General features: G+C 29.5%; 2 protein-coding genes across 2 annotated transcripts; one reads left to right on the forward strand and one right to left on the reverse strand.

Annotated features, from left to right (window-relative positions):
* Nucleotides 1-9173: 9173 nt before the first annotated feature.
* On the reverse strand, nt 9174-10156 carry LOC105170532 (cytochrome b561 and DOMON domain-containing protein At3g25290). Its single transcript, XM_011091330.3, has one exon. The coding sequence runs from the start codon at nt 10112-10114 to the stop codon at nt 9350-9352; it is 765 nt and encodes a 254-aa protein (XP_011089632.1). The 5' UTR covers nt 10115-10156; the 3' UTR covers nt 9174-9349.
* Nucleotides 10157-13269: 3113 nt separating this feature from the next.
* On the forward strand, nt 13270-15043 carry LOC105170533 (large ribosomal subunit protein eL32z). The gene is made up of 4 exons (XM_011091331.3): nt 13270-13387; nt 13916-14010; nt 14419-14600; nt 14730-15043. Exons 2-4 carry the CDS (start codon nt 13921-13923, stop codon nt 14857-14859), a joined length of 402 nt encoding a protein of 133 aa, XP_011089633.1. The 5' UTR covers nt 13270-13387; nt 13916-13920; the 3' UTR covers nt 14860-15043.
* Nucleotides 15044-17074: the final 2031 nt, after the last annotated feature.

Consider the following 17074-nt stretch of genomic DNA (forward strand, 5'->3'; position numbering starts at 1 on the left):
CATGCTGGCCTTTATTAGTTTGCAAGTTTTGTGTGTACGAGAATCATGTGCAAACGCCTTTTCTGGGATTCTTGTCCGTCTTTTCGATCTAAAAATTTAATTTATTCTTACCAAAGATGCCAAGATTCATCTTCCTGCCTATTATTTGAATTATTTTCTACTCAAAATGCATCCCCCCCCCCCTGAAATATGCATTGACTGTGAAAACAACAATCGGTATAGATTATGCCATGGCGGAACAAATTAGTTCTCATTATTTGATATTTTTACGCTCGATATCTATATAATATTCAGTAAATTTGAGTGGTTAGAGTAATAACTTTTTATTGTTAAAATGTATATTGATTAAATTACCTTAAAACATATTTATATTTATTTAAAAATGATCGTATTTATAATTTTTCAATTTTATGTGTACATATCTAAAATTAATAAAAATTATTTAAGATAATTACGATCAGATATTTGTTTTATTGTTCTTCTTTCTCACACAACTAAATCAAAATAATTAAACTTAAATTATACACACATATTGAATGTAGAGTGTGTCTGATTGGGGTGAAAAGTGGAAGTATAAGAGAATTGGAAGTAAAAAATGAATGTGTAAGAGATAGTTTGATTTTAGTTATGAGAAATAAATGTAGGTGAAGTCCAATTTTGTTTCTGCCCGGAATTGGGTGAAAAAGTAAAAGTATAAAATCAAAAAGACAAAAAAATATAATTTTTATTTTTATTTACTCTATTATCCATATATATCTTTATATGTAATTTTCTTTTAATTTTTTTCTCCTTTCTGCTAATAATACCGTACATAATTGCTAGAGAAAAGATAACAAAATCATTGAAAATGCGTGTCTTCTTTGCATTGTCTTCTTCAATGCATCCGGAGATGATATAGAAAGTTTTATTTAGACCAACAAAAGCGATGATGTTTGAATTCGAATTCGTTAGTTGAAAAAATTGTTAGTAATTTTTATTCTATTTTAAATTAAACAGTTTGTTAACAATACTTATTTTAATAAATATTTTTATTAATAAAAAATATCCTTGTTCTTATTTCATAAATATTTTCATTAATAAGGTTTTTATTTTTTGATATACTAAATTATATTAGTATAATATTAATTCAATTGTTTCCTAATACAAGATCAAAAAAAGGATTATTTAATAAAATTATAAAAATTAATTTTTTCTTCTCAATTTGTTTTACTCGTACCAAATAAGATAAAGTATTTGAGATTTACTCCCCTTCAAAGCATATCAAACAATTTGAAGGAAAATTATTATTCTTTCCTTCTCCCTCCCCATTTCACTTCTTATTTCCTCTAATTTGAACTAAACGAACCAGTAATTACCTATTGAGAAATTTAAAAGGAAAATTGATCAAACATTAATTGTGAAGCCTGATATGGAATCCAACTTTTGCATGATAGTTGTTCTTATGGTGGACCATTATTGTGATGTGATTTTACTATAATACCCCTAGCCATGGTATCCAAAGCAACTTGATTATGAATAATTAAAATAATAATCACTCATTGTAACACTTATTTATCAATTTTTACTATATTCATAGTATTTTACAAATAATATGTTCTTAATTGTTTTGTTTCATTCACTGATGACAAATGTATTTTAAACAAATGATTTCATTCACTAATGTGGAATCATTGCCAAAAGAGAGAGAGAGATTAGTGTGAAAAAACTCTAAAGAATTAATATTAATTTATATGTAAATAAAAATAATTCTTATTTTGTCGAAGTAATGATCCTTATTATATTGGTGACAAAATTTGCATATAAGATGTCAGTAATTATGATTAACGATAAAAAGATCATACGAATTATTAGTGACAAATGTACAATAATAACTAAGCGACAATAATACTTATTTTATAATAAAAAAAAATCCCAACTACAAACGAAAATTAAAAAAAAAAACCCTTAATAATAATAATAATTGAAGTGTGAAATGATATTTTATGGTAAGGTGATCATAAATGGGAACATGAAGAAAAATTGGGAGCAAGTAAAAGAGAAAAGGGATACATTTTGAAGATGTAAAAGTCCAAGACTTGAGCACACAAGTGGAAGAAACTGATTTCAACTGTAGTAGTTTGGGTGAAGTCCATATCAGTTCAGTTTTAGAGTGTTTTGGTAAGAAGTCTGTGTTGTTGTTGGTCCCTCCCATTATCATAATTTTCTCCTTTCCACTCCACTACTTTCACTTTCATTATGCTCATGTCTTTTTGTCCAAATCTTCCTTGTGCCCTTCCCTCAAAACGTGCTTTTTTTTTTTTTTTTCTTCAATTGACTTGACGCGTGTTTGTGAGTCGTATTTAGTATTTTATACGAAATATTGTCTATTTTAATTTTAAAAAATATATAATTTGATGTTTTTTAAGGATGCTGTCGACTTGTGATACACCCGAAACTCGCTATGGGACTCGATTAAAAATCTGCCCCAAACTGAATGGGTATAGGTCATCCCTAGTTTTATGTGAGATGTTGTCCGTTTCAATATCCTTGTTTCAATATCCTTTTAGTATACTTCACCCATATGTGCAGTGCAACAAAAGATAATATTAATGACAAAATATTGTAGTGGTAATTCAAAATTGCTACTGAAAGCATATATTCAGTAATAATAATCTTTCAGTTTTGTACAATATTATATTAAAAAACTTATAAGTAAAAATAATTTTCCATAAGTTGTCACTACTGATAATCAGTAGCACATTTATAGCGACAACTATATTTTTGTCGCTATATATTCGTCATTGATAGGTTTTAGTAACAACGTTAAGATCAAACGTCACTAGTTCTTGTTAATAACAACTTTTATAACTATCAAAATTATGAAACTCATTATCGTAACAAAATAAGTGTTCTTGTTGCTTAATGCGTACCACTTGTCATGATATTAAAATTGTCACTTGATTTTTCTTTTTTTAATCCATTTTTGCTTCCGACGATTCCTAGAGATGGAACATTCATAAGGGCATAACAGTAATTTTAATCCATATTTCGACAAGGCTTGATTTGTTGGAGTGTAGAACCTGGCCCAATTTTGCATCCAAATTCCAAACCCAACAATAGCATTCTACTTAGCCAAGAGAAGAAATATTGGGGCGAATTATAATTTTACAATACTTTACAAACTTTCTAATGTAAACAGTTTATGATCATTGAATGTTTATTGTAATTTATATGAAATTGTTCTTGTAAGAAACATATTTCGAGCGACGGTTGATGTCTGAAGATTCTCTATATCATGTAAATATTATGTTATTATTACTTTCGTTTCATATTTTCAACTCACGTTGTTATATTATTACAAACACTTTCCAAATACGATATTTATTATTTAACAAAGTATTTTTTTAATTAATTTTTAGAAGTTATTATCTGACTTGATCGTTAGGGTCTTGGTAAAAAAATCTCTTGATTCCCCCGACCACGTAGCAAAGAAGGAGTCCTCGTGTTCTATTAATTAGTAAAAGAATTCATTATGATTTCATCCCCAACATAAATAATTAAGCACTTTTCAATTATTCTGGACGTGGAAGACTGACCGCATCACAAGTTTACCACTTTTTACAAGGATAGTTGTTAGATTGTCAAACACGCGTTCATGTTCCTTGGAGGCTGATGCTTTATTCCCAACTTCATTATGGGTGTGGGAGTGGAACCACAAAGTAGGTCGTGTAAATTTTCAAAGTAAAAAAAGATGAATATATAATTAAAAACAAGGCAAGTGATGAATATGCGTGAAAGTAGAGGATAAATATAACAGTATATTGATAGTTAAAAAATGATGAAAACTATTTGAAATAAATAGGTAATTTATTGGTAAAAATATTTAAAGGTATAATTGGTATTTTAAAATTTAATGTGGTGTCACAAATCGTCAATTGTGAGGAACGAGTGCAATTTTATATATATACATTTTTAATATATTAGTTCAAAAGAAAAACACATGAACATCAAACAACAGTAAAATTCAATTTTTTATTTTTTTAACGAATCGATTACAATTAAATTATGAATTTTAATCATCAATAATATATTAATATTAAATATAAATATATAACACTAAAAATAAATATTATTATAATGGATCTACAACTATCATTAAAGTAAACTAATACCACACATTAAATATTTATAACTAACCAATAATTACTATGACCAATATGAGTTGAAAACGAAAATAGAACCAAATCATCGATCCTTAACCGTTAAAAGAATACATTTTCTTTTATGTATAAAAATGTGTAATTTAAATACATTAATCTAACTATATATTTATTTATATATATAAATTGAGAAAATAATAATAAATTAAACCTACACAATTTTAAAATTTACAAGTGTTTAATTAATAGACACTAAAAATCAAACCAAACTACCTTTCCTTGTAGATTATTTCTTATAGTAGAATCTGTCACATGGTCTCTTACTTCAATGGATCTCTACATTCATTCTATATGTTCACATGTTTTAAGTATGGACTCCAATAGTCTTTTTTGACAATATCTTATAGATGAATCTTTATTATATAAATAGAGGTAATAATTAACCATTATATTAGTATTTTCAAAAATAAATAATACATAAATATATTCTGAATTGCACAAATAATAAAATAATAAATTACGATAAACTCACATAAAATATAACAAATATCACATGTCTGGTGGAACCCGATCATGACCTCGTACTTATCTATGAGACATCCACTTTAACCAACAGGTCTGGACGTTATTTGTACATTTTAGACAATTCCGTCTCCTGTTTGGTTCAAAGTTGAAATAATTATTTTACATTTAAGAGAAAATTAATAGTAAAATCACAACAAAAAGTTGAATAAAGTTGGAGGGGTTCTTTTAAAAACTAGTGGGGATTAGTTTGTATGACTAAAAAAAGTAAAGGAATTGAATCTTTTTTCATAAAGAAAAAAAAAAGGCAAAGGGGTGAAGAATTAATTGATTCACCTTTAGCCTTTAGTGCAATTTGAGCATATATATTATTCTTTGGTGGAATTACATTTTGACCCCTCAACTATATTGTAGTGTCACTTTACCCCTTTAAGTTATGTATATAAAGAAAGGTATAGTTAAAATCAAGAACATATATTTTTTTCTCATATTTTTAGAATGAAATAAAATATCAAAGTTACTAAATTTAAAGTTTGTATTTAGAATTATTTTAATCCTCATCTTGATTTTTTGACCTTATAATTCTTGAAATTCATATCTTGTGTCGTATCAATTCATCATTTAATTTTTCAATAAAAAATCACCGGAATTTGATTGTATGACGTGCACTTGTATTTTTTTTTAAAATAACGTGTCATCTGTACCTATTATAAAAAAAAAAAAAAGAGGGTCAGCAACCGACCTACCCGATTATAATTATTAGTACTAATTATTTAAAAAATAATATAATGTATCAAATAAATAACTTGTATACTACACCTAAACATAAAATCCAACTACAAAAGCCATGCTATTATTAAACCCAAATTTAAATTTTTTATATTATATAACTTTTTCTATTTTGAAGAGGAGCAAAATATGAAAAAATAAATTATATTTTCTTCGTGGGAGCCGGGAGGGACGCAAAAAGGCATGATATTATAATTTAAGGGCAAAAAGTGATAGCAAACACATAATTGAGGGGGCAAATTGAAATTCACCCATATTTCGAAATGCTATGGCCTAGCTATCATCATGTGACTTAAGACATGGAAATCCTTAAACAAATCTAAAAGAATTTATGACCATTGATCTTTGCATGGGGGTAATTAAGACATTTGGATATTATGTGGCATGTCCTGATCTAGAAAAACTACATCATGAACTTGGACATCATTTGCATGTAATGATGACGAAATTGGAGCTGTGACCAACACATTAAAAATGGGCCTATTTCCCACTTTCTGTATATCCATTTAAGGCCATGTGCCCTCATTGCCTCCACCTAACTTTGAACTATCATAAATTATTCAATTTTTTACAATTTCAAATCAATCATATAATATATAAATTATTTGATATTTATATTATTCACTTTAGTCCAATTCATTATGATGCTTTTACAAAGTAAATTTAAGTTTGAAAAAAATTTATTCAAATCACGTCTGGTTAAGTTTGAACGTTCTTAGTCTAAGTATTATCGTGCTTGCTACGTGATTGATTTCTTTTCTTAAACTGTACATCTATTATATGACAAGTATAATACACTCATCGTGTAAGCCAGTCTGAGTTACACCAAACCTCAAGTTAAAAACTTTCCTCTCGCAAGCACCTTATGTTGTGATTACGGGCGCACTCTTTGTTCGGTTGCAAAGTTTATACAGCCATTCGCTGAAGCATATTAAATTAACATTTCCCGTACCTATATGGGATGTTTATGTAATCAGATTCTTTACAAAATTCCAAATACACTGCTTGGAGATATAGTTATAATTCAAAATCTTACAATTATGTAGTTGCAATTGTACTATGTGAACAAAACGTTGCTTATTCAAATAATTTTAAAATAGTACAATTTTATAAAAAAAACTTACACAATTAATACACAAATATCAATGCATGTTAAGAATGATTGACATTGTCAACCAAGGAAGAGGGAAATGATGTTGATTAGCTATAGGAGTGAAGTAGTGTGCTGGATTTTTACCTAATAGAGGGTGACAATTTTTGCACATATGTATGGTCCATATGGAGACATCATGTGGCCTATGTTGTGATCATGTCAATCCTAGCTGCCCATCTTATGATTGTTGCAAAATCAACTGGTACACATATTCAATCAAATTTTGAATTAATATATAATCCGATCCACACATTCATATTTATAGTCAACATTTTTGAATATTTTGAAATTTGGGTAATTACATGTGTAAAATAAATTTGTTTATTTTTCTTGGATGTGATATTGAGTCCGTCTTCTTGTTTCTGAATTTCAGTTGCATTCAAATCAGCAATCAATCTTATAAAAATACTGAGATACCAAAATGATTTAAAGTAATTAATAAATTACTTTGTATACTATATAAATTATTTTTTTGTTTTATCGTGTTAATCTTAGCATCTTTTTTTAGTGAAAAAGTAAGACCACGTTTGGGGAATTAAGTATGACACTATTCCTGATGGTGCGGGCTTATGTCAAATGTTGTCCGATGAAATATGGAAAAACGACAAGTAATCACAGGGCATTAATTGAGGACTAAAATTCGGATTTTTTTTAGGTTTTTTAATGCACATGGCGTCTCGGCTTGACCTTTTCAACTATTTTCTTTTGATTTTTGAGTGAATTACGGTAGCTCAATGAGATTCGTAATAATTAAAATTACCCCTTCATTATTAAAAAATTTATAAATATTTCTTAAAATTAATAGTCGTTTAACAAATACTCTTTCATGACAATCCACTATAAACAGTATTTGTTAGGTGGTCGTTAATTCTAAAAAGTAATTGTAATTTTTTAAATAATGATAAAATATTTATAATTATGATAAATTTTAGAAGAACTTGTTGTAATTTAATCTTAATTTTATTTGAGAATTTTTAATTATATGAATCATTATCTACTACAAAGTATAGGGCCGAATTAAAATATGTGGTGAGCATTGACTTATAATTTTAAATTTAATTTTCAAATGAATTTTTAAACCAACTACTTCACATACACACAAAGAGTTCACATGATATATATATATATATGTATATATTTTAACCAGTAAAGTGAGGGGTAGTGTCAATTATTGTGCTCTAATGGTTAATTAGCCTGAATGTTACTACATTCACGAGGTGGGTTCAAATATTTGTCGAGATGATTAGTGGGACTAAAGATACGTCATGACCTCTATGTTTTGATTCTCATATTGTTAAATTTTGATTCATAAAACATGGTCCGTAAAACATGTCTTAATTTATGATGATGATTTAGAGTCGAAACGGTCTCTTTTGTCTTTTGTTTGAGAAAAAAAAAAATAGATTTAGTAATGCTATTATTAATTTTATTTAAAGAAAAATGAAATGGAAGTTTAAAGCAAGCAAATAGATGTTGCATCACATGGCATAGTTGATTGGTTGTGGGAACATGATGCTAAAATCCCAATCATTTTAGTCCAAAAGTGCAAAATTGAAATGATACCATCACAACTCCCACAAAGAAAATGGGAACAACTTTTGTATTTGGTGGAAAAATACAGAACAACTGTGAGTTCATGTATTGCACAACCATGATTTTAATTAAGCATTCCCCTCTCTACACCATAGAGATTATTTGTATGTTGGGAATATCAATGATTGTGATTGAGGGACATGTCCCTATTTTTTCTTTAAAAAAAATTAGGATTAATTTGATATAACTACCTAAATAAGGGAATTTAACTTTTAAAAAATAATATTTTCGTCAAAGCTTGCCTTAATCAGTGTAACTCCACAAATATATCAGTAAATCAAGTTCAATTTTTATTGAATCAAGTATTATGGGTCAACTACTGTTATTTTGTAGTACACCCCATATAAAATGGTACGCTAGGATATGACATTCAAGTGAATACTTGAGCACTAGAATATTATTTTGGTAGTAATTGAGACTAATATTCAAATTGCAAAATTATAAAAGAAAAAAATGAATAAACAAACTGTAATAATTTTGTATATGTAGATGGAATGAAAAAAATATTACGTAGTACACGAATCATTTCGAATCAACAATATGACATGTATTAGCCTTATTTACTTCTGTATTAATTATAATTTGTTTAGATGGTATAACAAAAATATTACAAGTCGTTGACATTGTTCACTACTTGAAGAAAAGTAAAATTAAAGAAAGGTTGTCTACGACTTGGTTTATGGATAGCTGAGTCGTGGACATTATATAATATTTTAGAAGTTTATAAGCTTCTTCTGAAAAAATAAAGAGTTCGAAGCATTAGCGAACAAATTCAATTTTTATCTTATTAACATCTTATAAATTGTATAATCTTATTTTATTTAGATATTTTAAAAACTCATTTTAACATCTTTTTAAAAATATTTTATAAAATCTATGAATTTATAAAATATTTTAAATAAATTTAGCCAAACACCCTTTATTCTTAATGTCCATAATTCACTTTATAATATTATATTCATATATGTATTTGAATAGAAAACAAAATTAAATTAGTGTTATTCCTTCTTCAAAAAGGTGAAGATAACAAAAAACCACAGAAATTGAAAAAAAAAAAAATCTCTATGCTAAATTTATTTAAAAATTACCAAATATAACAAATAATTTCCACTTTGATATAAGTGTGAAATAAAATAAATCAAAACAGTAACATCTAAAAACCCAAAAAGAGTGAGACCCCAAGTAGCACCAAAGCTCCATACAACCCCAAGACGCTCGCGCAAATCCTCGAACTACCTCCAGAATCATTCCCGCTCTGTGCCCCAGCGGGGGCCCCACTGCCGTTACTGCTCGTCGGCGCCGCCGCCGGGCCGTTCTTATCCTCCTCCGCCGCCTTACTCACCAACTGCAGAGTTCCCTTGGAGTTCAAATTCTCGGGAGAGAAATCATGCTTTACCGGAACCCCATCCTTCACCGAGGGCCCCACCTGCCATACCTGATTCACCTTCTCATCTCCCGTCGGCAGCGCCAGCGTGGCGAATATCCTCATCACTCCGTCGGAGAACTCCGCTCGCTTGCTCAGAACCTCGTACGAGATTGTGGACTCGGCGATGGAGCTGTAGGAGGAGATATTGTACGTCTTGACGACGGCGGATCCGTTGGTGTCTTTGAAGGCGATGAGAGCTTGGGCCCCGAGCATGCCGGAGCCGGTCGGGTTAAGGGCCCAAGCCACCCATCCCTCTGGCCTCGCCGGAGGGGCAATGAAAGCGACACTGATAGTGGGATTGGGACTGGCTGATGGGTCGTAGGTCCAGTGGAGTTGGGCCTTGAGAGAGGGTAGATCTGTGCAGTTGGAGAACTTGGTATTGCGTTGAGCGAAGGTCTGTGACTCGCAGGTTTGGCAAGTCGCCGGAGATACGAGCAGAGCCACGGCGGCGATGAGGAGGAGGGAAGAAGAGAGTCGCGGAGAGGAGGCCATGGCTAGTGGGATTGACGATGAAGCAGAGTCACCCAAATTTAGAGGAGTTTATATAGAGTTGTGTGAAATTCTATTCCACCCCCAAACTTATAAACAATTATATTTCCACCCACAACATATTAATATATGAGGAAAGGTCTTATTCACACTTATACGTTGATCAATCTTGGACTCAAACCAACACTTGAAATGTTCAAATTTTATCATTATAACTATCTCATTCTACTAATTAAATTTTATCCCATAAAACTGACCTAAATAGTATTCCAAATTTCTATCAAGAAACGAGTAAATTCATGATTTGAAATTCATATGTTTTCATCCAAACTATGAAAAAATTTTATTTTTGATTTTATGAAAATAAATATATATACAGTAGTTTCGAAATTATTTAATTTTCATTTATCTTGATTTTTCTACCAAAAGTTATGAGTTTCCAATGGAAACTTTTATTTTTATTTCATACTTTTAATTATAAATATATAAATTCTTGTGTCATCCATAAATATTTTATTTTAATAATTACTGATTTAATATATATCACATAGTTAGAGTAAATACTATTTTAGTATATAGTTTCAATAGCAACTAATTAAATAATAACTCCAAATACAAAATTGTATTGCACAAAAGATAAATTATTTTAGTTGGCATAAATGATACAATATTAAACTATATATATCTTTAAATTAAAAGGAGAAAAGTAATAGTTTTATTGTTTTTTATGATTATTATGTAATGTTTATTTAATTTCATAATTTTATTTATTTTTTTTATATAATTATTTTTATTTATTTATTTATTTATTTATTTTGTGCGTAAGGTTTTGATAAATGAATTCGATTCCTTCGGTCGATTGAACTTTCAAGTTTTATTTGACAATATTTTGGTAATATACACTTAGTTCATCAGTAGATAAATTGAACTTTACAATAATTTATACAAAATATTAAATAAAAAATAATTCATATAAACCTTTTCCATTATTTACTTTATCAAATTTCAACGGCTAAGTTTCGTTGACTCCTCGAGTTCACATCTGACTTTTTCAATAATAATTAAAGTAGCCGTTTTTTTTAATTTAACTTAATTTGCCAGAAAATAGTAAATTTGTAAATTCATTTCATATCCCTGAATTAATTTTTTTTACATTTCGACCCACGCCCACGTCATTTGATTCGTAACTCGAAACTACAAAGATCAGTTGAAGTCGCAGAGGTCTGACCGTAAAAATCCTTCAATAATCAAGTCAATATAGAGATCAGTAAAGCATGTGCAGATTAAATATATATTTAATTTGATTTTTTTGTTAAACTATTTATAAGATAATACAATGGTACAAAATGAACACACTTTCCCCATTTATTTAAGTGAGCCATTGATATGGTGGGAGGACTAGTTGGTAATTTCGTGTGCTCAATAAGAAAAATATTTCGTAAACTCATTTAAAATTATTGTGAATTCATATATTTTATAATATGTAATAATTTAATCTAAAATAAATTCTTAAAAGTGTTTAAAATAAAATAAAATTTCAAAATTTATTTTAAGTTTAATACGGTCAAAATTTGAGGAGTTTGTTAAAATTTTAAAAATAAATCAGGAGTTTTTTTTTTTTTTTAGAAAAAATAATTTGTTTATAAGTTATTAACATAGTAATTTTATAATTTATGATTTTAATTTTTGAAAAATATTACAATGTTCTATAAAAACTTTGAAATATATTATAAAAAGAGTCCGTTATAATTCATATGGTCCACGGGCACATATCACGCGGAATAGAAAAGGAATAAAGTGGTCGGCAACCTATGTAGAAACCGGGCTGGGGTGTTGGGGTGGGGACTGCAAAGTACAACTACGTCTCTAATTCATGAAATTCACCAAACCCATTGAGGACGTTTTGTCCGATGTTTTTTTTAATTATTAACTGTTGTGACACGTTATTTTTGTATATATATAATAAATAATAGGATAAATATTATATTTTATATTTTATTTTTTGTTTATAATTATTTTAAATCTTTAAGTTTATTTCTTCTTTTTAGCATTTTTAAATTTTAATTTTATTTCAATTTGGTCTCTCTTATCATTTTTCGATGGAAATGTGGCTGAATTTTGAATTTTTGAAGGGTAAAATAGTCAGAATTTTTTAACATACTTTTATATTAGATAAGTTCAATAAATTTACTTATAATTTTGATATTTTTTTTATCACTTTTGAAGAGAGAGAGAGTATTTTAAAATTATTTGTTATATTTGGTCAGAGAGACCAAATTGAAATAAAAATTAAAATTTACAGATGCTAAAGTCAAGAAACGAACTTGGGGGACTAAAGTAATTTTAAACAAAAACTTAAGGGACCGAATATAACACTTACCCTAAATATATTTCACTCTTTAATATATATTATATAAGAATAAAGTATACAAAAATTAATTTCATCATATTAAAGAAAAAAAATACTAATTTATCAATTAGTGTAAAGTTTGAAGAGTTGAATAAGTTAATCATTTTATCAATTAAAGGAAATTTTTAGCTTTACAAAAAATTAGTACGGTGTTGTCATTTTCCACCCTTGGGAGTATGAAGACCTTTTCTTTTGTATATAGTTAGCCATTGTGGCACACCATTTCTACGTGCACATAATAACTAAATTTTTTACATATTTAAAATATATTAGAAATAATATTATAAATAAAAATAAAATCTATAAGTCAATACATTATATTAAAAGATTATCAATTAATGTAAAATATAAAGCTCGAATTCATATTTATTTGTTGAATTAAAAGTTTCGGGCCTCAATTTTTACCATTTAAACAAAAGCCCTCATTGGCCGAACGTGTGAGACAGTAACTTCAATTAAATTTCGTTGATGTATATTGTGATTTCTTTCAGATTATGTGGGTCTATTGTAATTTATTATTAATTATATTTTGACAATTATTTATAAGTTGAGAATTATTAATTCATATTGTAATATAATGAAATATTTATCGTTTTTGATAAAAAAAATAAATTATAGTCCGCACATTTAATCCAACCAAATCTTCTGGATTATTATGATGACTAAGTGGGCCTCGTGGATAGACCCAGCTTATTGGGCTGAATCTGCATCGGCCCAATTGGTGGTAAACTTTTCTAAGCAATCAACCCAAAGCCCTACCTAATATAAAAGCACGAAACCCTATCTTGCTTTCGTTACGTCTCCTCGCATAATATCGCGCCACCACACAGGAGGGGGAGGAGTCTAAGCCGCCGCGTCGCCACCAGGTGCGAAGGGTTTCGATAACTCGTGAATTCCCCATTAACGTTTGCAAATCTTCATTTTTGATGAAAATGTACTTGGTTTTATGTTGCTTCATTCGTTTTAGCTGTGAGTTTTGTTTAGTTTTACGGTCAATTTTACTTGCCTGTTTTAGTTGATTCACTCTCTGGAGTTGAGATTTGTGTTTCAATGACGATTTTATGAGCTATGCCCTTGTTGAACTTTGTGAATGGGTTATTTTCTGAACTATTTAATGGAAATAGTTCCAGATTTCTCTACGTTGAATTTCTAGTTATGCTCAACCTGTGTGTTTCGTTCATATTTGAATATAGATTGAATTCACCTAAATGCCAGCAATATTTAGACACGATACTGTGAATGGGTATTCAAATTGAAAACCTATTAATTGAATATCTTGTCTATGGGTTTTTTGGGATGATATATGATGCGAATGCCTCTTGGAAACTTGGGAAGGTGTTTGGGTTTAATTTCTATCCGCATGTTTCTTGCCTAAGTTATGTATTCTTCTGCAGAAGACATGGCTGTTCCATTGCTGGACAAGAAGATTGTGAAGAAGCGGGTCAAGAAGTTCAAGAGACACCAGAGTGATCGCTTCATCTCTGTGAAGGTTATTTCCTACTCCATTTTGCTTCTATGCAATACTATTCACTGTTACTGGATTGGATCTAAGCCAATGTTCTTGCCCTTGACCTCAAATTTCCACTGAATTGATGCTGCATTTGAGTGCCTGTAAAAGGATACCCGTTTATGGCTTAGTTACTTCTTCTATATTGCTTATTGGCCATCCACTTGAAAGTGGATGGGCCTGCTTTTCGCTTTTGACGCTTAAGATTGCATTTCGAGCTTGCTTGTGTTGTGTGATAACTGATACCAAACTATACTTTATAAGATGTACACCATTTCCAGCATTTCTTATTTAAAGGGTACTTTTCTAATTTAGTTTGCTGTGCTAAGCATTTCGGTTCCTGTTTCTGTTTTATTATTTACCACACTAAATTTTGTCTTTGTTTGGCAGACAAACTGGCGCAGGCCCAAGGGTATCGACTCCCGTGTCAGGAGAAAGTTCAAAGGATGCACGTTGATGCCAAATATTGGTTATGGCTCAGACAAGAAGACCCGCCATTACCTTCCTAATGGGTTTAAGAAGTTTGTCGTGCACAACGTGAAAGAGCTGGAAGTTCTAATGATGCACAACAGGTTTTGTTTCATTTCATTGCCTTTTTGATTCCATCAATTTTTTTATAATAATCATTGCATTTTATCTGATTTCCATTTCCTATCCAACTTTGAATTATGGCTAACTCTTTGATCTGTATGGTATACCAGGACATACTGCGCTGAGATAGCACACAATGTTTCCACCAAGAAAAGAAAGGATATCGTCGAACGGGCAGCTCAACTTGATATTGTTGTGACGAACAAATTGGCTAGGCTGCGCAGCCAGGAGGATGAGTAAGCAGTTGCGTAGCTGTTGTTTTTGTGTTGGAATGTTTTCATTAATAGGTAGTAATCAGAAGATCAAACTTAAGAGTTCACTGTTGAAATTTTGTTTGGAGTTAATAGTTATTGATTCAGACATGTATCATGTACGACATGCTATTTGATTGAGATCTGCAATGACATTCTGGTTTTGAATTGAAGTTTTGTGTTCTTTGTTTGCTCGAGCATTCGATCATTTTAAGGCCAGTTTGTTTTTGTCATGTTGGATTTGTGATGGTTATATGAAGCACCAGCACCCCTCAAGTGATGTAACTGGAATTTTTATATTCTGACCTTAAAACTTGCATAAGTTTGAGCTTAAATGTGGTGACTGATGAGTCCTAATTTCTATTGAGTGGTTAATCTTGCTCTTTGGGAAACGGGGTTTGATATTTAGATACGGTGAGTTTTGTATAGCTGCACATAGAGATGTGATGGCGTTGGTTTTCCATGATATTAGCTAGTATGTATATGAAATTGGATATAAAAAAATCATGTAGCCAGTAGGATTCTTCATGAGGCTGGTTAAGCTCCAATAGTCCGTGCCCTAGTAGGCCGAATATGAGGCTGGTTAAGCTCCAAATTTCCAATCAATTGCTACACAGATGACGATGAGCAATATTTGTGTCCATATCTTAGTTTTAATGCAAGATCCAAGAATGATTATTTGTTCCCTCATTCCCTAGGTACATGCAATATTTAGAATTAACTTGTTAGAATAAATACTTTTATCATGTAACCCGCAGAAAAAAAAATTTCTACTCAAAGCATAGAAATAAGTGACTACTATTGATATATGAGGGGTAAATCTGTGTCTATGACGAGTTTTATACTATTTTAACCCCCATTCAAACAGTATTTGTCAGGTTTCAATTAAGTTAAAAGCTATAAATTATGCTTTTTTAATCAATTAATTATACTTACCACCACCCTTCAAGTAATACTATATGTTGAAAACGCCCCAAGTTCAAAATGTACCAAAGGTCCATCTGATGTCGCGCTGATGTGGATTTTATGACCTCTAAAGTGCCAGTAGGAATTGTTTAGATATTTCCAACCCCTAGCATTTATATATACGCACTTACATAGGATAATCAGGCAAAATCATACCCTAAATAGTAAGGTTAACTACATGGAAAGAATTGGACTTGATATTTTCCCCTTCAACTATAATTCAAAGTATATTAATTTTGATTTCTTACTCGTTCTAAAAACTATATAGCAGTAGCTCAAATTCATAAATTTATGCCAACAATCAAAGTATTATGCGCGAAAATCTTTTGTGGAGCAAATTATAAATGTAAAGATTGGACAACAAATAATTCCTAAAAGAAATCTATAGGTTGTGTCAACTGAGATGTAAGATGCTATTTTTATTCTATATTTCATATTTATATTAGTTTCAAGGAAAAAATACTTACAATTAATCCTCCAGGAAAACAAAATAATTTTCTGCAATTTTTTTAAAAATAATTACACTCCCATCTCCTGAAATTTGGTGGTGTAATTAGATTTCGACTCTCTATAGTTTGGAAAATAACATCTGACACCTTTGAGGTTTGCTTCGTCTAACAAATTAGTTTATTTGTTAGTCAAAATTTACTAAATTTACTGATATTAACAGAAAAATTGATTGAAAATTGATATATACACTCAATTGACTTATTGTAAGATAAATAATTTCTTTTCGAACTAAACTACCCACCCTTATAATGGTGAAGACGTATGAGGATAATTTGATTATAAAAAAAAACTATTTGAATTGTAATAAGTCAATTGGGGGTAGGTAAATATAGATTTTTTTTAATTTTTTTTATTAATATTAACAAATTCGATGGATTTTTTTACTAACGAAGGGACTAATTTATTAGACAAAAACAAATTCTAGAAATGCTAAATGTAATAAATCACATATAATTACACTAAATCTTAGGAATAGGGTAGTGTAATTATCTTTTTTTTTATACATAATTTTTAAAGTATAATTTTACTTTCTTTTTAGTTCAAACAAACATAACAATTCAAATATATACATAAGTGCTTAGGCGGCAAAATTGTCCAAAAAAGTAAAATGAACACTTCAACAATTATAAAAAACACGTCACCGTCACATCAGATTCTAATGCAATTTTTAACGCCATTAAATAAAGTGATATTTTTTATATATTTTTATCTTTAGAAGATGTTTGTGG

This window comes from Sesamum indicum, linkage group LG9, assembly GCF_026168435.1.
Source record: "Sesamum indicum cultivar Baizhima isolate 11 linkage group LG9, ASM2616843v1, whole genome shotgun sequence".
Lineage (NCBI taxonomy): Eukaryota > Viridiplantae > Streptophyta > Magnoliopsida > Lamiales > Pedaliaceae > Sesamum > Sesamum indicum.

Excerpts from the sequence above, each read along its gene's own strand:
- LOC105170532 (XM_011091330.3), bottom strand. The coding sequence starts at position 10,114 with ATGGCCTCCTCTCCGCGACTCTCTTCTTCCCTCCTCCTCATCGCCGCC.
- LOC105170533 (XM_011091331.3), top strand. The coding sequence starts at position 13,921 with ATGGCTGTTCCATTGCTGGACAAGAAGATTGTGAAGAAGCGGGTCAAG. Across the intron at positions 14,011-14,418 it reads ATCGCTTCATCTCTGTGAAG|ACAAACTGGCGCAGGCCCAA; the intron begins GTTATTTCCTAC and ends TTTGTTTGGCAG. Across the intron at positions 14,601-14,729 it reads GTTCTAATGATGCACAACAG|GACATACTGCGCTGAGATAG; the intron begins GTTTTGTTTCAT and ends ATGGTATACCAG.